Here is a 24,201-nt window from a genome sequence, read left to right as displayed (position 1 = left end):
GCCCACCCTTTTATCAGCCCCCCTCCCTTTTCTTTGCTGTTTTCTCCCCTGCTTCTGCCCTCCCTTGTATCAATGTCCCCTTTCCCCTTACCCTTTTGCTTCCCTAAAGAATAAGCTAAATTTCTTTATCCAAATGAACATATAAGTTATTCCCTCTCTGAACGAAATCTGATGAGAGTAAGGTTGAAAAAATGTTCACCCCTCCCTTCTTTCCCTCTATTGTAATAGGTTTCTTTGTGACTCTTCATATGATGTAATTAACCCCATTCCACTCCCCTTTCCTCTTCTACCCATAAACTCATTTTTCATCCTGAAATTTTCTTTATATCATCACATAAAGACATTTTATATTTATACCCTCTATGTACATTCCTTCTGTATGCCCAACTAGAGATGGTTCTCAAGAGTTGTAAGTATTATCTTCCCATGTAGGGATATAAACATGTTAACCTTATTGAATAACTTTTCCCCCCTGTATACCTTTTTAAACTTCTCTTGAGTCTTGTATATTAAGATCGAATTTTCTATTCAGTTCTGTTCTTTTCATCAGGAAACCTTGAAAGCCCCCTATTTCATTGAACCTCCATCTTTTCCATTGAAAGATAATGATCAGTTTTGCTGGGTAGCTGATTCTTGGTTGCAATCCAAGCTCTTTTACCTTCTGGAATATCATATTCCAAGCCTTGCAATCCTTTAATGTTGAAGCTGCCAGGTCTTATGCAATCCTGACTGGCTCCATATTTAAATTGCTTCTTTCTGGCTGCTTGAAGTAGTTTCTCCTTCACCTGATAATTCTGGAATTTGGCTACAATATTCCTTGGAGTTTTCCTTTTGGGGTCTCTTTCAAGAGGTGATTAGTGGATTCTTTCAGTGATGACTTTATCCTCTGATTCTACAAAATCAGGGCAGTTTTCCTTGGTAATTTCCTAGAATATGGTGTCTAGACTCTTTCTGATCATGGCTTTCAGGCAGTCTAGTAATTCTCAAATCGCATTTTCTGGATCTATTTTCCAGGTCAGTTGTCTTTCCAGTGAGGTACTGCACATTTTCTTCTATTTTTTCATTCTTTTGATTCTGCTTGACTGATTCCTGGTGTCTTATGAAGTCATTCCCTTCCATCTGTCCAATTTGAATTTTTAAGGCATTGTTTTCTTCAGTAAGCTTTTGCAGCTCTTTTTCCATTTGGTTGAATGAATTTTTTTTTTTAATGAAGCAATTAGGGTTGAGTGACTTGCCCAGGGTCACACAGCTAGTAAGTGTTAAGTGTCTGAGGCCGGATTTGAACTCAGGTCCTCCTGAATCCAGGGCTGGTGCTTTATCCACTGTGCCACCTAGCTGCCAAGAATGAATTTTTTAAGGAATTCCTTTCTTCAATCAATCTTTGTGCTTTCTTTCCCAAGCTGTTGATACTTTTTTCATAATTTTCTTGTGTTGCTTTTATTTCTCTCCCCATTTTTTCTTCTACCTTTCTCAATTGATTTTTTAAATCCTTTTTGTGCTCTTCCAAGAAGGCTTTTTGGTCTTGAGACCAATTCATCTTCTCTCTCTCTCTCTCTCAGCTTCACATGTAGGCAATTTGAGAGTATTGTCCTCATCCAAGTTTGTGTTTAGTTCTTCCCCATCCACAGAAGCTCTCAATGATAAGAGCCCTTTTTTGTTTCTTACTCATATTGTGGCTTATTTTTTTAAAGTTGAGGTCTGCTCCTGGAGCACAAGGGTCACTGTTTCAAGCTTCTTACGCTGGGGGATAGGGGCTGTGTCACTGACTTTCTACTCTGAGGCTTGTGTATTTCTCACCACCCTGGGCTTGCTCTCTGTGCTTGTTCCATGTGCTGGAATGGCCAGGCCCAGGCACACCTGTCCCATGCGTGTCCCTCTAGCTGACAGCCTGCCCTCTCAGCTGGTGCTGGCATATCTCACCACTGGCCTGCTGAGCCACCAGCTTACTGAGCCATGATCAAGCAGCCTCAGTTGCTCCACTGTGGCCAAGAGCTTCCTGCTGACTGGCCCAGACCCCCTTCTTGCTCCGCTGCTCTGAGCTGTGCTCCCCTTTTGCCCAAGTGAAACCGACCTTTCCTGAAGTCTTCTAAATTATCTAAAGTTGGAAGATTGTGTCTCTCTGTCTTTTTGTAGGTTCTGTAGTTTCAGAATCCATTTAGAGGCCTGATTTAATGTTGTTTTTGAGGGAACCTAGGGAGAACTCAGGCAACTTCCTATCTTCTCTCCACCATCTTGGCTCCACCCACAAGAAATTATACTTTAGGGGCAGCTAGATGGTGCAGTGGATAAAGCACTGGCCTTGGATTCAGGAGGGCCTGAGTTCAAATCCAGCCTCAGACACTTGACACTTACTAGCTGTGCGACCCTAGGCAAGTCACTTAATCCTCACTGCCCCGCAAAAAAAAAAAAAATTATACTTAAAAAAATTGCAGACAGTATAAAATACTTGGGAGTCTACTATATGAACACAGTTACAAAATACTTTTCACACAAATAGAGACAGATCTAAACAACTAGAGAAAAACTAATTGCTCATGAATGGGCTGAAACAATATAATAAAAATGGCAACACTTTCTAAATTAATTTACTTATTCAGTGCCATACTAATCAAACTACCAAAGAATTATTTTACAGAGCTGGAAAAAATAATAACAAAATTCAGGGAGCAGAAGCAAGATGGCAGAGGAAAAGCATTAACTCTCAGAGCTCCTGACACAATTACTCCAAAAAACTCCAAATAATGCCATAAGACAATTCCTGGAGCAGCAGAACCCATAGAAGGATGGGCTGAGATAATTTTCCAGCCAAAGACAGCTTAGAAGGTTGGCAGGAGTGGGCTGCTGTGCTGGGGTGAGAATAGAGCTCAATCCCATGGTCACCAATACAGATCCAACCCCAAACAGGCCACACCAGAGAAATTTACCCCTGGAGCCGCTGAATCGGCTGCAGCACCCTCATCTTCTGGAACTAACCTCATGGTCTAGTGAGAGGGTCGAGTGGTTGGTTGGAGGGAGATCATAGGGGTCTCTGCTACAGCTGAGGTAGAGTTTGGTTGTTCTACCCCAGCTAGGAACCAAGAAGTAATCTTGAGTGGCAACCCAGGTGGGGGAGGGGCACAGGCTCACCAGAGCTATCAACCACAGCAAACAAAATTTTGTTGCCTAGTTAAATAGTAAGTAGGATTGAGGTTGTTTATAGACCAGAGCACAGGCAAGGCAAGTGAAGAACCTTCCCCTCCTTAAATCATACCACCTTGGACTCTCTGAACCTTGGAACAGTGCTATCTGGAAGCAGTGTCCCACTTTAAGAAGGAGTTAAAAGTCAAGAAGCAGGTGGGCAAAATGAGCAGACAGAGAAAGATGACGAACATAGAAAGTTTCTTTAGTGACAAGGAAGATCGAGGTGCATCCTCAGAAGAGGATAGCAACATCAGGGCTCCTACATCCAAAGCTTCCAAGAAAAATATGAATTGGTTTCAGGCCAAAGAAGCACTTAAAAAGGACTTTGAAGATAAAGTAAGAGAGGTAGAGGAAAAAATGAGAGTGGTGCAGGAAAGTCATGAAAAAGAAAGTCAACAGCTTGAAAAGCCAAACATAAAAGCTTTCTGAAGAAAATAATTGCCTAAGAATTAGGATTGAACAAAAGGAAGCTAGTGACTTTATGAGAAACCAAGACACAATAAAACAAATTCAAATGAATAAAAAAATAGAGGGCAATGTGAAATACCTTCTTGGAAAAACAGCTGACCTGGAAAACAGATCCAGGAGAGATAATTTGAAAATTATTGGACTACCTAAAAACCATGATAAAAAAACAACTTAGACATAATCTTCCAAGAGACTGTCAGGGAAAATTGCCCTGATATTCTAGAAGCAGAAAGTAAAATAGAAATGGAAAGAATCCACCTATCACCTCCTGAAAGAGATCCCAAAATGAAAACTTCTAGGAATATTATAGCCAAATTCCAGAGCTCCCAGGTCATGGAGAAAATATTGCAAGCAGCAAGAAAGAAACAATTAAAGTACTGTGGAGCCACGGTAAGGATAACACAGGATCTAGCAGCTTCTACATTAAAGGACCAGAGGGCATGGAATATGATATTCCAGAGGACAAAGGAATTGGGATTACAACCAAAAATCACCTACCCAGCAAAACTGCCTATAATCTTTTTTTTTTTGGGGGGGGGGGAATGGGAAATCAATGAAAAAGAGGACTTCCAGGTATCTGTGATGAAAAGACCTGAACTGAATAGAAAATGTGACTTTCAAATACAAGACCCTTGAGAAGCATAAAAAGGTAAACAATAAAAACAAATCATAAGGGATGTTAAAAGATGAAATTGTTTACATTCCTACATTGGAAGCTGATGCATCTAACTCATAAGAACTTTCTCAGCATTAGAGCAGATGATAGGAATAAATTTACACAGAGGGCACAGGTGGGAAGAATTGATTATGAAGGGATGATATCTATAAAACATTTATTTTTTCTTTATAGTTTTTTGGGGGGATCAGGGTTGGGTGGCATGCTTGGGGTTGCAGAGTTGGTGAGTACCTTATGTCTGAAGCAGGATTTGGACTTGGGTCCTCCTGGGTCCAGGGTGGGTACTTTGTCCACTATGTCACCTAGCTGCCCCATGATGACATCTTTAGGGTAAAATTGAGGGGGGAGAGGATTGCACTGAGGGAGAGGGAAGGGGAGAGTTAGAATGGGATGAAATCTCACATGAAAGAAGCACAAAAAGGCTAATGGAGTGGGGAGAGATGGAGGAGGAGTGGGGCGGTGAATGAGCCTTACACTCAACATAATTGGCTCAAAGATCTTAATCTCATCAGAGTTGGCTCAAGGAGGGAATAACATACACATTCAATTGATTGGAGTAGTTTATCTAACCCTGCAGGAAAGTAGGAAAGGAGGGGGATGAGGAAGGAGGGGTGAAAGTAGGGAGGGCAAGATGGGATAGGGAGCAGCCAGAAGCAAAACCTTTTTAGATAGAAAATAGAGCAAATATCATGGGGAGGAAATAGGATGGAGGAAAACAGTTAACAATAGTAATTGTGAAAAAAATTTTGAAGTAGAGGAAAAGAGTAATGTAAAATAATTATTATTATGATGATGATTTATGGTTTGATGCTGATTGGATAAAGACCAGGATTGATTGACGAGGAGAATTGATTGAGGATAAAGATTAATGGATGATGATTGATGATGATGACAAAACTTATGGTACTTAGTTTGTTGGGCTATTGTGGAGAAAATTCTGTCAGGTATAAGGTACAACAAGAATGTTATTTATTACTGTTGTTGCAATAATCAACCTCATGGGTTTACTGTACAGAAATTTCTTTTTAAAGTAATATATAGAGGGGGCAGCTAGGTGGTACAGTAGATAGAGTACTGGCCTTGAAGTCAGGAGGACCTGAGTTCAAATCCAGCCTCAGTTGCTTGACACTTACTAGCTATGTGACCCTGGGCAAGTCACTTAATGCCAATTGCCTCACCAAAAACAAAGACACAAAAACAAAACAAACAAAAAAGTAATATATAGGTCTTCCAAACAAGGTCAGCTTGGAAGGTAGGAAGGAAGGAGTTGCTGTGCTGACACAGGAATGGAGCTCAACCCCATAGTCACCCTAACACAGATCCAGTTCCAGGAAGGCCTCACCAGAGAAAGAGACCCTGCCCCCTGCCCAGAACCTCTGAATCAGCTGAAGCGCCAGTGTTGTCTGGAACTAAGTTCACAGTCTGATGAGAGGGCTAAGCCCTTGGCAGGGGGGAGATTACAGGGGTCTCTGCTGGTACTAAGGCAGAACTTGGGTTTTTCACCCCTGCTGGGAACCAGGAGGTAGGCTTGAGTAGCAGTGGCCCAGGTGGGGGAGGGGCACAGGCTCCTCAGAGCTGACAACCACAACACACAAAGCTGGTTGATTAGCAAGTTGGTCTGGGGTCATCTATGGACCAGGGAACAGCCCAGGTGAGTGAAGAACCTGATCCTCCTTAAATCATACCAATCAGGACCTTCTGAAGCTTGGGATACTGCAGCCTGGAAACAGTGTCCCACTTTAAGGAGCTAAAAGTCTAGTAAAAGAAAGGCAAGATGAGCAGACAGAGGAAGGTGAGGACCATAGAAACTTTCTTTAGTGACAAGGAAGATTGAGGTGCACCTCAGAGGAAGATGTCAACGTCAGGGCCCCTATATCTAAAGCTTCCAAGAAAAATATGAATTGGTCTCAGGCCACAGAGGTGATCAAAAAGGACTTTGAAGATTAAATTAGAGAAGTAGAGGAAAAAATGGAAAGAGAAATGACAGTGATGCAGGAAAGACATGAGAAAAAAGTCAACAGCTTGAAAAGCCAAATTGGCCAAATGGAAAAGGAGGTACAAAAGCTCTCTGATGAAAATAACTGCCTAAGAATTAGGACTGAACAAATGGAAGCTAGTGACTTTATGAGAAACCAAGACACAGTAAAGCAAATCCAAATAAATAAAAAAGTTGAGGGCAATGTGAAATATCTGCTAGGAAAAACTGCTGACCTAGAAAATAGGTCCAGGAGAGATAATCTGAAAATGATTGGTCTACCTGAAAACCATGATCAAGGAAAAAGCTTAGACATCATCTTCTGAGAAATTGTCAGGGAAAATTGCCCTGATATCCTAGAAGCAGAAGGTAAAATAGAAATTGAAAGAATCCACCTATCACCACCTGACAGAGATCTCAAAAGGAAAACTATGAATATTATAGCCAAATTCCAGAGCTCTCAGGTCAATTGCAAGCTACCAAAGAGAAAGAATTCAAGTATGTGGAGCTTCAGCCAGGAGAACACAAGATCTAGCAGCTTCTACATTAAAAGACCAGAAGGCATGGAATATGATATTTCAGAGGGCAAAGGAATTGGGATTACAATCAAGAATCATGTATCCAGCAAAACTCATCCAAATCTTTCAAAGGAAAAAAATAGGACTTCAATGAAAAAGAGGACTTTCAGGTATTCGTGATGACAAGACCTGAACTGAATGGAAAATTTGACTTTCAAATATAAGACCCTAGTGAACCATAAAAAATTGGAGTTGGGGGACATACCTGGGGTCATGCAGTGGGTGTCTGAGTCTGAGTTTTGGCTGGGATCCCCCTGGGTCCAGGGTGCATGCTTTGTCCACTGGGTCACCTAGCTGCCCCATGATGACATCTTTAGGGTTAAATTGAGAGGTGAGGGAAATGCACTGGGGGAGGGGGAAAGGCAGACTTAGCATGGGGTAAAATCTCACATGAAAGAAACAGAAAAGGCTTGTGGAGTAGGGGAAGAGATGGGGGAGGAGCAGAATAGTAAATTAATTTTACCCTCAACAGAATAGGCTCCAAGACCTTAATCTCCTCAGAGTTGCCTCAAGGAGGGATTAACACACATACACACACCCAATTGGGTGGAGTAACCTATTTAATCTTGGCAGTAAATGATCCTAACACTCATCAGAAGTGGCTCAAGGCAGGATGAACATACACTCCCAGTTGGGTGGAGTAATCTATCTAACCCTGCAGGAAAATAGGAGGGAAAGGGGATAAAGAGAGGGGTGGGGCAGCTAGATAGTACAGTGGCTAAAGCATAGGGCCTAGATTCAGAAGAACCTGAGTTCAAATTTGGGTCAGACACTTGACACTTACTAGCTGTGTGACCATGGGGAAGTCACTTAACCCTCATTATCCCACAAAAACAAAAAAAGGGGGGGGGGCAAAAGAAGGGAGGGCAGATTGCAGGAGGAGACAGACCAGCAAATCCCTTTTGAAGAGGGATAGGATGAAAGAAGATAGATAATAGAGTAAATATCATGGGGAAGGGAATAGGATGGAGGGAAACAGTTAACAACAGTAATCATGAAAATGAGAAAAAGGGGAAAATTGTACAAAAAATATTTATAGCAATTCTTTGTGGTGGCTAAGAATTGGGAATCAAGGAAATGTCCATCAGTTGAGGAATGACTGAAAAAGCTGTGGTATATGATTGTAGTGGAATGGTATTGTGCATAGGAAATGACAAATAGGATGATCCCAGCAAAACCTGGAAGGACTCATATGAACTGATGTATAGTGAAGTGAGCAGAACTGGGAGGACATTGTGCGTAGTGACAGCAGTATTGTTCAATGATCAAATGTGAATGACAATTACTCTCAGCAATACAATGATCCAAGACAAGCCTAAGGGACTAATGACCAAGGATACTATTCACTCCCACAGAAAGAACTGATAAAAAGAGCACTTGTGGATTTTGATGTCTTGTGGAGGGGGGAGGAAGGGGAGGTAGGGAGAAAAATTTGGAACTCTAAATCTTACGAAAATGAATGTTGAAAACTATCCTTACATGTAACTGGAAAAAATAAAATAAGTGTTTGTTTAATAAAATAATATATAAATGTAGTTTATTATTAAAAAAAAATGATGAGCAAGATGCTATCAGGAAAATCTGGAAAGACCTACATGAGCTGATGCAAAGTGAAATGTATTGTATACAAAATAACAGAAATATCGGAAGATGACCTGCTGTGAATGACTTGGTTATTTTGAGCAATGCAATGATCCAAAACAATTCTGAAGGTCTTATGAAAAATGCAATCCATCCACAGAGAGAGAACTGATGGTGTATGAATACAGATTGAAGCATAATTTCTTCATTAGTTCCTTTATCTGAAGTTTTGTTTGTGTCTGTTTTCTTTCACAACCTGGCTAATGTGGAAATGTTTTGCATGACTGCTCATGGCTAGCTTATATTGAATTGCTCGAGTTCTTGGGTGTGTGGGGAGGGAAGGAGAAAGAGAATTTGGAACACAAAGTTATAAAAAATCGTTGTCAAAATTTATATTTTACATGTAATTTGCGAGAATAAAATTCTAAATATTAAAATTTTTAAAAATTCATCTGGAAGTACAAAAGGTCTAGAATCTCAAGGGAATCAATGAAAAAATGTGAAGGAAGGAAGATTAGTGGTTTCAGATTGTGGAAATTTATTTTGATTTGGGGACCCTACCTTTGGGCTGAGATTGGAAAGCCTTAGGCCCTCAGGGTCTTTTCTATGTGGGAGGGGCTGGTGCCCCTCCTCCTCAGTTTCAGCTGAGCCAAAAAGCCCTGTGGATTGTATGAGATGCCAGGTCAGACAGCTGGGGGAAAAAGCCCCCAGCTCCCTCCAACCTGAGCGGAGGTATCTGAGAGATGCTGGGCTCTGGCATAGCCTGTGCTGAGGCACATGAAGCTGGAGCGCCCCCCCCCCCCCAGCCACAGCCCAGGCTGGAGGATTAGCTTGGTCTGTGGGGGGGTGCAGGAAGCCCCGAGATTTGAGTGGAGAGAAGAAAAGGTATATGTAGACCTGGGAGTTAGACAGCAAGGGGGGCGGAAAAGGATGGAGCAGGTTCGAACGGAGAAGAGGTGGAGAAGAGGTCAAGTGGCGGCTGACGAGATGAGAAAGGTTGGAGCGCGGCAGACTAGAGACAAGGCTACAAGGATGCAAGAGAAGACTAGAAGGACTAGGAGCAGGGAAAAGAGAGGCCGAAGGGCAGACTGACAGAGCAGACAGACAGAAGGTCGGTGAGAGAAAAACACGGGTTCAGCAGTGGCAGTAAGGAGAGGAAAGTTACAAGCAGGGGGATTTACAAAGTGAAAGGGGTTCGGAGTTAGAATAAAGGACCTGAGTGCCCTAAGGCCTCTTGCGGCTAAGGCCCTTATTGTATTCAATAAGTAAGAAGCACAGCAGGTGGGAAAGAGATAAAGTGGAAAGAGACTGCAGGAAAGCAGTCAGGTTGTACATTTTATTTCCCTGTATTTTTTTTTTTTTAGTGAGGCAATTGGGGTTAAGTGACTTGCCCAGGGTCACACAGCTAGTAAGTGTTAAGTGTCTGAGGCTGGATTTGAACTCAGGTACTCCTGAATCCAGGGCTATTTCCCTGTATTCTTAATTTTAAATAGTATCTCATAAATAAACTCTGCTTTGATTATTTAGATAAGAGCCTTCTTAATATTTTGCTTATCAATTTGGGAGTGGAGCAGTGTGGTGGAACTTTATAAATGGCCTACATTAAATTAAACACAGTCAGATAGCCAGTTAGTCAAAAGCCCCAGATTAAGTACCCTAGTCAGCTTTAGCCCCCCAAATCAGGCCCAGTCAATTCAAAATATTTTCACATTTTAATGGCGACCATGAAGGGACTTACGGCCCAATTATAATTTCTCTAAACTTATCATTTTTCATATAATCATAATTTTTCATAAGTCCAGTTATTAAAATTTTTTCCAGGTTAGTTATAGTTAATAACTAATTTTTTTTACAAGATCTTAGATTAGATTACAAAGTGGTAATTATCAAAAACAATCTGGTACTGGCTAAGAAATAGAATTGGGGATCAGAGGAATAGATTAGGTATAAAATACACAGTAGTAAATTACCATAGTAATCCAGTGTTTGATAAACTCAAAGATCCAAATTTTGGGGGCAAGAGCTTACCATTTGAAAAAACCCACTTGGAAAACTAGAAAGCAGTATAGTAGAAACTAGGCATATACAAACATTTCACACTATATACCAAGATAAGGTCAAAATGGATACATGATTTAGACATAAAGGATGATATTATAAGTAAATTAGGGGAGCATGGAAAAATTTACCTGTCAGATCTATGGATAATAACAGAGTTTATGACCAAACAAGAGAGCGAGAGGCTCATAGAAAGTAAAATGGATAATTTTGATTATATAAAATTTAAAAGGTTTTGTACAAACAAAACAAACGAAATACTAACTCCACACAGTAAGCACTGCACCAGCCATCACTGCCAGAGAAAAATCTTACTGCCCTTTTGTGGGCAGAAGTGAGGAGCTAGTTAGCTACTGTGGACAGATAACTTTACGTTTCTCTTTCCCTGAGCACCTGATTGCCTGACACCAGAATTCACAACACTAACACTTTTGCTCTGTAGAGGCTCACATGATATTAGAGTTAGAATGACCTTAGAGATCACCCATCCTCTTTATTTGACAGGTGAAGAATGCAAGGTCCAGGCCATGGAGGTGATGTGACTTGCCCATCATCATATGGCTGAGAGGTGGAAGAGTTGAGATGTGAACCTGGACTTCTTTATTCTTCAAATGACTACAGTAGATGAGCAAATGACAAGAGAAACCAGAGAGACTTGGGTCAGATTAGATGACTTCTCTGGTTCTTTTTGGCTCTACATACATGATTCTGTGATCTTGTGATCTTTTGTGGGCAGAGAAGGATAGAAGATGATTCTTTCAGCAGAGAAAGACATGACATTAATCTTTCTTTCATTTCCTCTGTCCAGCCCTCTGCTAGGAGCCAAAAAGCCTATATGGCCTCATATGAAGAATCTACCAAAAGGACTGCTGGTCAATCTGTTGGCGTTCCCCTCTAAAGCCATAATAGTGGTTCAGTTTTAGGAGTATTGTTATAGAGTTGGGAGCTACTCTTGCTTTCTGGACCCAGTGATTCTAAATTCAATATGTGACTCCTGTACTTACCTCCTACTTCCCTTTCAGTGGTTTCCCTCTTTAACTAAATCCAAGATTTTTCTCTGCCCTTTACCTCTTCTATTTGTGCTTATTCCTGAGATACTAAGATACCTTAACAGTTCTCAGACTATCCAGGACCTCAACATTTATTTGGTCCCATCCCTGGTGACCTTCACAGTGATATAGCAGTCACAGTATGAAACATGGGCATGTTTAATAACCATATTTAGTCACAATAAAACAGGTAACTCCATTCTCATTTGTGCACTCGCTCCCACTGAGTGAAGAGGAGCATTTTAATATACTGTGGATAATGAATCACAGGGTGAAAGTCATTCTTACCCAGTGAAACGAGATTCCCATAGTTCTCCAGCATCACATCCCTGTAAAGGTCTCTCTGAAAAGGGTTCAGTTGCTCCCACTCCTCCTGGGTAAAATTCACAGCAACATCCTTGAATGTTACTGATTCCTGAAACACAAACACATTCTTACTAGGCCTCTTAATCCTGAAGGAAAAGGCACAATTTAAAACATCTTGAGAAACTGATGGCATGTACAGAGAGTGGTCCTGACAATATCAGACTTGGAGAATGGTGGGGTAGGAAATAAAGTAGAGATATGTGCCTATCCTTGGACCTCATTAAGTAAGAGCCGTCATCAACAAGAATTCCGTAAAACAGATCCATTGGAATGGAGCCCATCCTCTGAAAGCAGTTTCCATTCTCTAAAACCATGACTGCATTTCAGAGAAGAGGAAAGCCCAAGTCACCTTGTATCTGAATGTCAGGCATACAGCTGCTGTCCCCTCCTTTCTGTATTCCCTCCTTGAAGGCAGAGTCCTGAGAATACTGGGCTAGAAGAAAGAGAAATGAGTCTTGGAGTTGCCAGACTCCCAAGGGTAGAAATCTCCATGTAATATCTGAGTGTGTTCTCTCTCTCTCTCTCTCTCTCTCTCAATAACTTAAAAAAGGGAGGTCTGGCATAAAAGCTCTGCTCTTTCCCAGGACCAAAGATAAAGGCCACTGTTATTTGACACTTGACTTTGTCCCTTTGCTTCTAGAATGTTTCAGATCAGATCTGTATTTCCAATTCAGAAAGTATAACTTGAATATAACAACGTCTTCATGTAATCTGGAATGTAATAGTTAATCTCACTATGATTCATTTAATCTTTTCCTTTAATGAAGGAAAATATGCCTATTTTCTTCCACGATCCACCTGATATATATATATATATATATATATATATATATATATATATATATATATATATATATATATATATATATATATAAGAAGTAATATGGTGTAGTGTGAAGAACAAAAAACAGAAAATCAGGAAACTTGGGTTTATGGTTCTAGTTTTAGAATTAATTACCTGTATGGCCAAAGGAAAATAACTTAATGTCTCATTCACTATCCTTTTTTGGGGGTAGGGGGAGGGGAGAGGGAGGAAGCTGGAAGGAGTGGGTAGGGAGCAGGGATCTAGTCCAAGCTTGTGACTTAACTGGTATAGGGACACAAATTGGCAACTTCTCTGCAAGTTATAGTCTTAGAGCATTATCTGCAGGACTGAGAGGTTGTGACCTGTCCAGGGTAACAATGACATTATATGTCACAGGCTGGGACTTAAACCCAGCTTTTTCTGAATTTGGTGGATTCTCTATGCACCATAGCTCTCCACCTCTTTATCTACTATCTATAAAATAGATGAGATTACATATTAATGAATGCATAAATCACTAATGAAGATCAGTGTCATTTCTTCAGAGTAAATCATCTCACAATCTGCTTACTTCACAGCATTCTTGTTCTTTTAAGATCATATGGGGGGCGGCTAGGTGGCGCAGTGGATAAAGCACAGGCCCTGGATTCAGGAGTACCTGAGTTCAAATCCGGCCTCAGACACTTGACACTTACTAGCTGTGTGACCCTGGGCAAGTCACTTAACCCCCATTGCCCTGCAAAAAAAAAAAAAGAAAAAAAAAACAAAGATCATATGAGATGGGGCAGCTAGGTGGCACAGTGGATAGAGCACTGGCCCTGGAGTCAGGAGTACCTGAGTTCAAATCTGGCCTCAGACACTTAACACTTACTAGCTGTGTGACCCTGGGCAAGTCATTTAACCCCAATTGCCTCACTAAAAAAACAAAAACTTAAAAAAAAAAAGATCCTATGAGATTTGAGATGGGAAAATAAGTAAAACATTAAGTGTGTCAGGCTTTGAATAGTAAGGAATTATTACTACTGCTATACTATATATATACATGCATATATATATTTAAGACAAAAATTGTTTACATTTTTAGAAGGCTGTCTATGTGTTTGTAGCGAAAGGAGATGAAGACATCTGTGCTTTCAAGGGGGCTGCCTCTTTTCTCCATCTTACACATAGTGAAAACTCCAGGATATGGTAGGAAAGCTTACGTTGAAGTGTAAATCATGCTCATTCAACAAGACTAGGGGCAACCCTAACCAGGTTATGACGATGTTCTTCTCCCAATTCTCAATTCTGGGCCCTTCTCACCTCTGTCCCCAAACCTTTGGAGCAAATTCTCCACCATGGTTGCTGCTTTCTTACAGCTCTCTGGTTGTTGTGTGCCCAACCAACTTCCTGGGGAGAACAGGAAGGAATTACAGTAGTATGGAAATGAACCGGACTTTCTCTGTGCAGAACTCTGGACTCAACCTTGGACTGCCAAGTTCCTGGAGTGGGTTCAGTGTCTGCTAGTCCCTCTTGGACTGAAATGACCTGAAGGTCCATTGAATGGGACTTCTAGGTTGGATTCCTTATCTTGAATGTAGTCTTTTCCTTGAACTCCAGATTCTCCCACAGACAAAGGACTTAAAGCATCTGAGGGACAGCAAAGGCGCGGATTCTCCAATGGGAACTTTTTTTGGTAAGCGAGGAGAGGCCACCCATCTGTATTCCTGGCAGAGAGACAACCTCCTTCTACTGCATCACTGTAAGGTTAATAGGGACAGAATAAAGAACAGATCAACACTAGGGATTCAGCAACCACAGCATCTTCTTTCAAACTCAAGATCCTATATTCAGGGAAAGCCAAGGACCCCAAAATGCAAATGATCCAGAATATGAGAACCAAGTACTAATGACGCTATCATTTTATAAGTATAGAGTTCTGGGGCAGCTAGGTGGCACAGTGGATAAAGCACCGGCCCAGGATTCAGGAGTACCTGAGTTCAAACCCCGCCTCAGACACTTGACACTTACTAGCTGTGTGACCTTGGGCAAGTCACTTAACCCTCATTGCCCTGAAAAAAACAAAAAAACAAACAAAAACAAAACAAAAAATAAGTACAGAGTTCCCAATGTTGCTTCAGATGCCATCGCACAGACATACAGATACATGAAGATATTTGACATGTATGAAGACATGCTGACACATTCAGTCTCTACTTTTATCCCTAAGAAGCTACTGTCCTCCCCACTCAAAGTCAAACTTCAAAATTTGGATGGATACAAAGGCACACATTTATTTTTTAAATAAAGTTTTAGTGATGGCTTTTAACACTGACTAAAATTAGCCCTGGATACCTTTCTCTCCTCCATGAGAGATATACCATATAACAAATTATATTTTTAAGAATAAAAGAGAAAAAAGTTCATCAAAGCTGATCATACATTTAAAAATCTGATAATATATGTATGTTCCACATTTCCATGGATACTGCCCTTCCACCTCTCAAAGAAGCAGAGTGATGTATCTTCTCATATTTCTTCTTTGGGACCAAGATCATTCTTTATCGTTTCAAAATATTTATCTTCAGTTGTTTTGTGATTATTGTTCATTCTATTTAATTGTTGTTTATGTTATTTTCTTAGTTGTGATTACTTCAACTTACATCAGTTCATGTTAACCTTTCCATAATTCTCTGTGTTCATGTTAGTTGTTCCTTATAGCACAATAATATTCCATCACATTAATGTGCCACAATTCCTTTAGCCATTTTCTTTTTTTTTTCCCTAAGTGAGGCAATTGGGGTTAAGTGACTTGCCCAGGGTCAAACAGCTAGTAAGTGTTAAGTGTCTGAGGTCAGATTTGAACCCAGGTATTCCTGACTCCAGGGCCGGAGCTCTATCCACTTCGCCACCTAGCTGCCCCTCCTTTAACCATTTTCCAATCAATGAGCATCGATCTACTTAGTTTCTCATTCTTTGCTATAAAAAACAAAGAAATCCTGCAATATATGGGTGTACATGAAGCCTTTCTTTTTGACAATTACCTTGGTGGGGTATAGATACCTAGTAATGGAATCTCTGGGTAGAAGGTAATGGTTATTTTAGTCACTTTATTTGCAAAATTCCAAATTACTTTCCAAAATGATTGAACAAATTCTCAGCTCCACTAACCCTACATAAGTGTGCCTATTTTTCCACAACCTCCCCAATACTATTTTCATCATTTGTCTTCTCTGCCATTTTAATGATTATGAGATAAAACTTCAAGGTTGTTTGATTTATATTTCTCTTAGTATAAGTGATCTGAAACATTCTTTCATATGGTTGTCAATAGTTTGCAATTCTTTTGAGAACTATGTTCATATTGTTTGTTCACTCATCTATTGGGGAATGGCTTTTGGGCTTGTATGTTTCTTTTGACTATTTATCATTGGTGCTAAATCTTTATCCAGGGAATATGACACAGCAGGTTTTTCTTCCCTTTTTATCCTGGATGCATTAATTCTGTTTATGCAATTTTTTCAATTTTATGTAACTAAATTAAAAAATTTTTTAATAATTATCTCTATCCATTGCTTGGTTAAGAATTCTTCTTCTGCACATAGTTATTATTAAAATTATGTGATCTGCTTCTCTTCTAAATTTTTTATGGTATGATTTTTAATGTTCAGATGATGTATCCATTTTGAATTTATTGTAGAATATAATAGGATGTTAATTTAAACTTAATTTCTACCAGAATAATTGCCAGGTTTCCCCACTAGTTTTTATCAAATAGTGAGCTCTTTCCTAAGTAATTTATGTTTATGTTTTTGCCAAACACTAGATTGAGTCCTATCATTTTTCATTTTTGTCTAGTCAATCCCAGTATTATTTAATCCATACCAAATGGTTTTAATGATTACTGCCTTTCAAGAGTTTGAGGTCACACATTTACTTTAAGCCCTAAGTTCCTCCCCCAACCACAATTTCATTTTCAGTGGATGAACTAGTATCAAACTTTATGGGAAAAGAAATCAGTTCATTCAGTAGCAGTTCTTCACAGAATTCCACTTCTACCTATAGTCTTACTTATAGTCTTAGCCTTCCCTTCAACATCACAGGAAAAGGTGACCCTTTCTAACACCAAACACTGGGGGGCAGCAAGGTGGCACAGTGGATAAAGCACTGGCCCTGGATTCAGGAGGACCTGGGTTCAAAACTCAGTCACTTGACACTTAGTAGCTGTGTGACCCTGGGCAAGTCACTTAACCCTCATTGCCTAGGAAAAAGAAAAAGGAAAAAAACAACCACTGGATTCCACCCTCTCCTAATTCCTCTAGTATCCATGTTCCCAGATTTTCTCCTCCCTCCTTCAACATCTCCGTTTGGATAGGTTTACATTTGGATTCATGCAAATAAATCTGAATCTGCTTTACAGTACTATTATCCAGTATATATCTCCATCTTGTCCACAAGTACAGAATCACTGACTTGGTGGACTCCTCTGGCAAAATCTAGATAATCATTGTCAAAGCATCCCCTTAATGTGCATGCCTAGTAACCCTATCAAAAGAACAATGACATTAGTGTTGGACTCCATTCTATCTGGGGCAGTCAGAGAAGCCCCCAAAAGGAGACAACATGGAAGGACTTTTGTGATTCTCCTGACTCTCTGAAGAGTCTCTTTGGTTCTTTCCCATCTCTTCCCATTCCTAACAAGGCACTGCTGCCTTAGCCTTATCTTCCTCTTTACAGAGCTCTCATAACAACGGCCACCCACTGTCATTACCCAGTGGCCAATGAGACATTTCTAGGTTGATTCCAAAATCTCTATCCCCAGTTTTGAGCTCTCCTTGAATGAAGGATACTGAGATTCTATGACTCCCTTGAACTACTAACAAGAGACAAATCTCGAGTCCTTGAATATTACGACGTTTAGCTTCTCCTCTCTTAGTATTGTTAGAAAAAGGGATGGAGGATCACCAAATTGGCAAGAGGGCAGGGTAGTTGTACAAGTCAGAAACACACACTAACTCTCCAGTAATTAAAGCTGAATCAACAAGCTAACACAGGAACCCCATCCAAGGAAACCGTGTGATGGAAGCAACACTGGACGGCTGAAAGGCTCAGCCTTCACTCCCTTTACCAAGCCTCCCCAGACCACCCTGCATTTTGGGCACAGCCAGGGCAAGGCGCCTTCACAGACTTATGTCCCAGGGGATGATTAGAGTGGCCCCCAACCCAGTGGCAGTGACTTATAATCTCCTCCCACCACTCACTCCATAAAAGGCACGGGAAAAAAAACAAACCGACCTTGTCCAGCCATGGAAAGAAAAGGGTGTGAAACTTTTTTTTTTAATTTAGGTGGGGGAGAGGAGGGTGCAGAAGAGACAGCAGCACGAACCAGAAAGAGAAAAGCAAGTTTTTGTGTTTGGACGAAGAGGACTAGGAATCTACCCGAAATCAGTCCTTTCTCCCATTGACTTAGTGTGGGCAGACATCTAGGTGAGCCCCTAATTGGAGGAGGCTGAGAACACCCAACCTGAGGAGACTGCGGAGAAGAAATCTTGCCACCGGTGGAAAGAGGAGGGGACGAACAGTGAAAGAAAATCCAGAGAAAAGCTACTGGGAATATAAGTAATAATAATAAAAAGAAAGCCCTGAAAGATTAAGCCTCCAAAAGAAAACGTCTAGGTATAATAAGACTGGCTCCATAGCAACATACAATTAATAAGGGGGAGTGGGGGGGGCGGGTGCTGTTCTGTCCTTGCACCTTGCACCAACAGTCTCGGGGGCTGGGCTTTTGTTGGGACGAGGGTGGCTTCGTCCCTCGGGGCAGAGAGAGCACCGGGAGTCTGAAGAACTCGGCGCGAATCTCTAACTCGGACACTCAGAGACCCCCTCCTCCCTGCTCTGGGTTTGCTGACCCGACCGCTTTCCTCAGGATATATGGACACATACGGACATACACAGACGTCAAGACACGCACTTACCTCTTTACCACCGTCCACCTATGCCGCTCCACAAAAGTCCCGATCTCTAAATCCCAAGTCCAACCACGCCTGCGCACACTCTAATGCTCCGCGCGGACTCATTTCCCGGCAGTCTCATCAGGTTCCTAAAGGCTGTAAGAGCATTAAACTACTCGATGTCGAAACGTCTTCTGGGAAATTGAGTCCAAGTCCCCGTGCCAGGGACTCTAGTTCCTCTGGGAAATGTAGTCTTGGATTTCCGTCTGTACAGGGTCAGGGATCCTGGGCAGAGGCAGATGCAGAGGCAGAAGGACTGGACCGGGATTAGAGAGGGGATGGACAGGGGAGGCGGGAGCTAGGGGGGAGGGGAGAGACTCCGTCACCATGGTAACTGCCACTTGCATGTGGAAAAGGCCGGTGTCTTCCGAGTTTGTTGCCGGAGCTGTCCTGCCGGAAAAGGGGCGGGCCTGTCCTGTCATCTGCTCCCCTCCTGGCATTTACGGATGGGGAAACTGAGGCCCAGAGATAGCTAGAGGGGAAGCGACTGGCAGAAGGATTGACAGTTCGTCAGGGGTAGAGTCCGGACCTGAAGCCGGGACTAGCCCCAGGCTGCCCAGAGAAGGGGAGAAGCTTGGAGTCCCTTGGAGCCATGACCCCTTCCACCCATGTGCACGTTGGATCCTTTAAATGAAGGAAGTCACCTAAATCAATCTGAATCTCAAGGTCTTGGGTTTTGCTCTGTGGTTCACAGTGCCCACCCAGATCAATAACAAATTGATGTGGGATGGAATTAATCAGATTGATCAAGAGGAGTCCCAAAGAATTACAAGACTCAGTGACTCAGTTTGCGAAGTTTTATTGCAATACTGTGCGTGACCACAGGGAGAGTACCATGGAGGTGTTTTTCCACCAAGGGGAAAACAAGATTCCTGCTTTATTCAGAAGTAGACTGGCAGAGGCTAGGAAGAAATATACTCATTTGGATCTAGGGGAAACTGGAGGGGCTAATGGGCCACCTGCTTGATGTGGCTGTTTAAGGTCTATAATAACAGAGATCTAGCTATTGCAGAAGAGAAGGACTGAAGGGGTGCACTCCCGCTGTAAAAAACAGGCAACAATCCTTGCTGCAGTTATTGCTTCTTCAGGGACCTTGGGGAGAGAATCCCAAGAAACCCGTAAATCGCCCACAGGCCCCGGGGGCTGGCTTCAAATGTGGTAAGACCGGACATTGGGCTAGGAAGAGCCGTCCCCAACCGCCTCCTCCTGGACCATGGCCGAACTGTGGGAAAGGGTCCTGGAAGCAAGATTGCCCCTTTGACCGTCCAAGCGGCCAGAGAAGCCGAGATTGTCGCCCTTGCCGTCCTAAAACCCAACTTCCTGCGCTCTGGGACCAACCGGACTCCGGGATGAGGGGCCTGGGGATCTGCCCAGCCCCTACGATATCCATCACTATGGCTGAGCCCAGGGTCATATTGGAAGTAGGCGGTAAGATCAATTTCCTTATTGATACGGGTAACCTCCTAACTTGTACTGGCTTTACTAGACCTTCTCCGCATCAGGTTGTGGGAATTGGTGGCCAAATAATGTCTTGTAGGGAAATTTTGCCCCTCCCATGCTGATAATTCCCTCTAGTCCCTGGGCCCATTACTTGGCAGAGACCTTATGAGTACACTGGATTCTCATTTCTCATTGGTACAGAACATTTTAGTTTTAGATGTCATTCCTGCTTTAAAAAGACCACAGCATGTTCCGCTGGAGGTATGGGAAAGAGTAGAGCCATCTGTTTGGAATATGGGGATTCTGGGAAAAGCTACCCATGTTGATCTGCTTAAACTGTTACATCCTTATCCCCATAGAAAGCAATATCCCATAAGCTCAGAGGCCCGCCTTGGTTTACAACCCCTTATTGACAAATGTTTGAAACACGGCTTACTTACTTGGTGTCAGTCCCTTGCAATGCTCCCATTTTGCCAGTTAAGAAGCAGAATGGTGAATGGAGGATGGTCCAGGACCTCCTGGCTGTAAATGAGGCAGTGATTCCCATCCATCCTATTGTCCCAAATGCATATACAAATTTAGCTCTGGTCCCTCCTGATACACTTTGATTTTCATCTTTGAACCTTAGAGATTCTTTCTTTTGCATTCCTTTGGATAAGGATTCCCAATACTTTTTTGCTTTTGAATAGGCATGCCCTTCAGACTCATTACCTAATTCTGCCCCAGGGATTTCAGGACAGCCCCATTTGTTTGGAAATGCTCTCAGGAAGGATTTGAGGGACTTGCATTTGAAGATAAGTGTGGTTACACAGTACGTAGTTGATTTTCTCATCTGCAGCCCTGACTTGGCCTCCTCTCATAGGGATACAACTGAGACCCTAAATTTTCTTGAAAAGAGGGGGTACAAAGTCTCTATTAAGAAAGCTCAAATATCCCTTCAGAAGATTTGGTATTTAGGCTATGAATTAACACCAACTTCTTGCTCTCTAACACAGGAGCAGAAGCAGGGTATCCTATCTATTCCTGTCCCAGCTACAAAAAAAACAACTCAGAACTTTTTTAAGGTATGGCTGGTTTTTGCAGAATTTGGATCCCAAGTTTTGGCCTAATTGCAAAACCTTTGTATGAGCCCACCACTGGCCCGAAAATCAGCCTTTTGTTGGGACGAGGGTGTTGGGGTCCCAAACAGCAAACTGCATTTAATACCTGGAAACTCAGACTTACCACTGCTCTGGCCCTTGCATTGCCAAACTTGGACAAACCTTTTACTTTGCAGATGAGAGAGGAGATGCTTTGGGAGTTCTCACACAATCCCTAGGCCCAGATGTTTGTCCTGTGGCCTATTTTTCAAAACAGCTGGACACTGTGGCTTTGGGATGGCCTGCCTGCCTCCAGGCAGAGGCAGTCACGGCTTTAATGGTAGAAGAAGCAGGGAAACTCACTTGAATTCCTTACCCCACACTGAGTTCTTGGTGTTTTGATATCAGGCCCTCTTACTAGATACTCCCAGGCTGACCTTGAAGGTATGCCAGGTCCTGAACCCGGCTACTCTTCTTCCAACCCCTGGTGACAATCCTAGTCATGATTGTGTGAAAATTATTGATGAGGTCTATTCCAGTCGACCTGATTTGAAAGATATTCCCTTGGAAAATCCAGATTATGAATGGTACACAGATGGCTCTTCTTTGTGGAAGAGGAGCTGAGAAAAGCAGGATATGCAGTGGTCAGCTCTGAGGAGGTTATAGAAGCTGGAAGCCTTTCCCCTGGAACATCAGCCCAGAAAGCAGAACTTCTAGCTCTAACCCAGGGCATTAGAATAGGCAGAAGGGAAAAGGATGAATGTGTAGACTAACTGTAAATATGCATTTCATGTTTTACATGCTCATGGGGCAATTTGGAAAGAAAGGGGTCTTTTAACCACTAAGAATTCCCCTATTAAACACGGGCCTGAAATCATGCAGCTTTTGCAGGCTGTCAGCCTTCCATCAGAGGCTGCAGTAATTCATTGTAGGGGACATGTGACCGGGGACACTATGGTGGCTAAAGGAACAGAGGGCAGATCTGGCAGCCAACGCAGCTGCGAGAGAGTGCTCGCTGCCTCCTAGCTCCTGTACGGTGACATCTCTTTGTGCCTTCAGATATAGTGCCACACTGCACCTCTGAGGAAGTAGAACAGGCAAAACTAAATGGATTTACTCAAGAAGAAGGGATATATACGGTTGGCTCCGAGTCCCTGCCGGGCAGCTTCTTATTCCTGGACATCTCCATGGGAAACTGGTGTCTGGTTTACATCAGTCAACTGATTTAGGAAGAGAAGCTTTAGCTACTTTACTTAAATCAGTGTTTATAGGCAAGGGTCTTTCTAATACCATTCAGGAAGTTTGCAAGAATTGTACTGTCTGTGCTCAGAATAATCCAGAGTGTGGCCTTAAGCCCCCACCCTTGCTAAAGCCTGTTCAAAGAAAGGGAGGATTGGCAGATTTCACACACCTCTCCCCATGTCTAGGATATAGTCTTCTTAGTCTTTGTTGATACCTTTACTAGATGGGTTTAGGCATACCCTGGAAGGTCAGAAAAGGCTCATGAAGTGGCAAAAGCCCTTTTAAAAGAGATTATTCCCAGATTTGGGCTTCCCAAATCACTCTAAAGTGACAACAGCTGAGCGTTCATGTCTCAGGTTACTCAGCAACTTGCTGGTGCCTTAGGCATTGACTATTATTTCCGTGCTGCTTGGCACCCTCAGTCCTCTGGGAAAATTGAAAAAATGAATCATACTATTAAAAGGTCCCTCAGGGGCACCTAGGTGATGCAGCGGATAAAGCACTGGCCTTGGATTCAGGAGGACCTGAGTTCAAATCCGGCCTCAGACACTTGACACTTACTAGCTGTGTGACCCTGGGCAAGTCACTTAACCCTCACTGCCCTTCAAAACAAAACAAAAGGTCCCTCAGCAAGCTTTGCCAGGAAGCTAAAATTGATTGGACTCAGTCTCTGCCTGTTGCACTGCTACTAATATGGATCGCTCCCCAGAATGGTCTAGGGTTGAGTCCCTTTGAACTTTTATATGGGAGATCCTTCCTTTCTTCTGATGCCTTAGTGGACCCTGAATCCCACTCTCTTACTACTTTTGCAAAGCATGCAGGAATGGTACATTCTGCTTTACAGGACTTTGCAGATCTTGTAACATCTCTGGTAAAGCTTGGTGATCTGGTATATCAGAACACCTGGAAAATGGAAGAAACTAGTCAACAACTCCTTCCCTTTTAGAATTATTTTAGCCACACCAACCACTGTAAAACTAGAAGGGTCATCATCATGGACTCATCTCTCTCAAATTAAATCTTACTCACCTGCAGATTCTGTGAATCCTGAACCGCGCTATACCTGTGAGCCTGCTGAAGACCTGAAGTTCCTGTCTAAAAGAAACAAAAGAAGAAGGACGACTAGCCTGGTAAATATGAGGCTGCATTTTGTCCTTTTGTTTAATATTTTCTTTTCCTATCCAATTTGTGTGTGTAGTTCCACATGGTACGATGATGCTCTTGTCAAACTGGGGGAAGCAGTGGCAAAAGCAAGACCTACTGATTGTTGGGTGTGTAAAGGACACCCTCAGAGTGAAGTTAACCCCTTTCCTACTCTTTCACACTTATATGCCACCTCACCTTTATTATTCACCCCACTGTGGAGTACATTGAATAATTGTTTTTTGACTGGTAAACCTTTCGGACTGGTGCATGTTAATTCTGCTAATAATATAGGGACACAGTTATGAATGGTATAGTAGAATGGGTTTTTTTGATTATAAATGTTTTGATAAACCTTCCTGGGGAAATTATAGTTTTACTTTCAAAATGACTCATATCTATTGTCAGGATTGTATGGGAGCAAAAGCTATCTTTAATCATACAAAGGAGACTTTTTCTACTAGTACTTCTAGCTTCTGGAACCCTAATTATACTTTGACCTACCTTGGGTCTAGTTTAAAGAAACTGTCTACTCTTAAAACTCCTATTCCAACTCCAGGTTCTTTTCACA

General features: G+C 42.0%; 2 protein-coding genes across 3 annotated transcripts in view; one reads left to right on the top strand and one right to left on the bottom strand.

Moving 5' to 3' along the window:
* LOC122742902 (zinc finger protein 2-like) overlaps positions 1 to 18,925 on the bottom strand; it is a 32,998-nt gene extending 14,073 nt beyond the window's left edge. Inside the window, exons 1-4 of one of the 2 annotated variants that reach the window (XM_043987486.1) lie at positions 18,691 to 18,925; positions 14,039 to 14,475; positions 12,281 to 12,364; positions 11,854 to 11,980 (exon numbers count right to left, since the gene is read on the bottom strand). In XM_043987486.1, coding sequence (XP_043843421.1) covers positions 11,854 to 11,980; positions 12,281 to 12,364; positions 14,039 to 14,275 — 448 coding nt within the window. In that variant the 5' untranslated portion in view covers positions 14,276 to 14,475; positions 18,691 to 18,925. The remainder of the gene's footprint in view (positions 1 to 11,853; positions 11,981 to 12,280; positions 12,365 to 14,038; positions 14,476 to 18,690) is intronic. The other variant, XM_043987487.1, reaches the window with a different exon arrangement.
* Positions 18,926 to 19,053: 128 nt separating this feature from the next.
* LOC122739284 lies at positions 19,054 to 23,938 on the top strand. Its single transcript, XM_043981085.1, has 3 exons — positions 19,054 to 19,134; positions 19,722 to 20,154; positions 23,523 to 23,938. Exons 1-3 carry the CDS (start codon positions 19,054 to 19,056, stop codon positions 23,936 to 23,938), a joined length of 930 nt encoding a protein of 309 aa, XP_043837020.1.
* The last annotated feature ends 263 nt before the right edge of the window (positions 23,939 to 24,201 follow it).

This window comes from Dromiciops gliroides, chromosome 2, assembly GCF_019393635.1.
Source record: "Dromiciops gliroides isolate mDroGli1 chromosome 2, mDroGli1.pri, whole genome shotgun sequence".
Lineage (NCBI taxonomy): Eukaryota > Metazoa > Chordata > Mammalia > Microbiotheria > Microbiotheriidae > Dromiciops > Dromiciops gliroides.
The sequence above is the reverse complement of the archived record's forward strand: the minus strand, read 5'-3'. Positions and strand labels throughout refer to the sequence as shown.

Excerpts from the sequence above, each read along its gene's own strand:
- LOC122739284 (XM_043981085.1), top strand. The coding sequence starts at position 19,054 with ATGGTAACTGCCACTTGCATGTGGAAAAGGCCGGTGTCTTCCGAGTTT. Across the intron at positions 19,135-19,721 it reads TCCTGCCGGAAAAGGGGCGG|AGATCTAGCTATTGCAGAAG; the intron begins GCCTGTCCTGTC and ends CTATAATAACAG. Across the intron at positions 20,155-23,522 it reads GGTCATATTGGAAGTAGGCG|ATTCTGTGAATCCTGAACCG; the intron begins GTAAGATCAATT and ends ACTCACCTGCAG.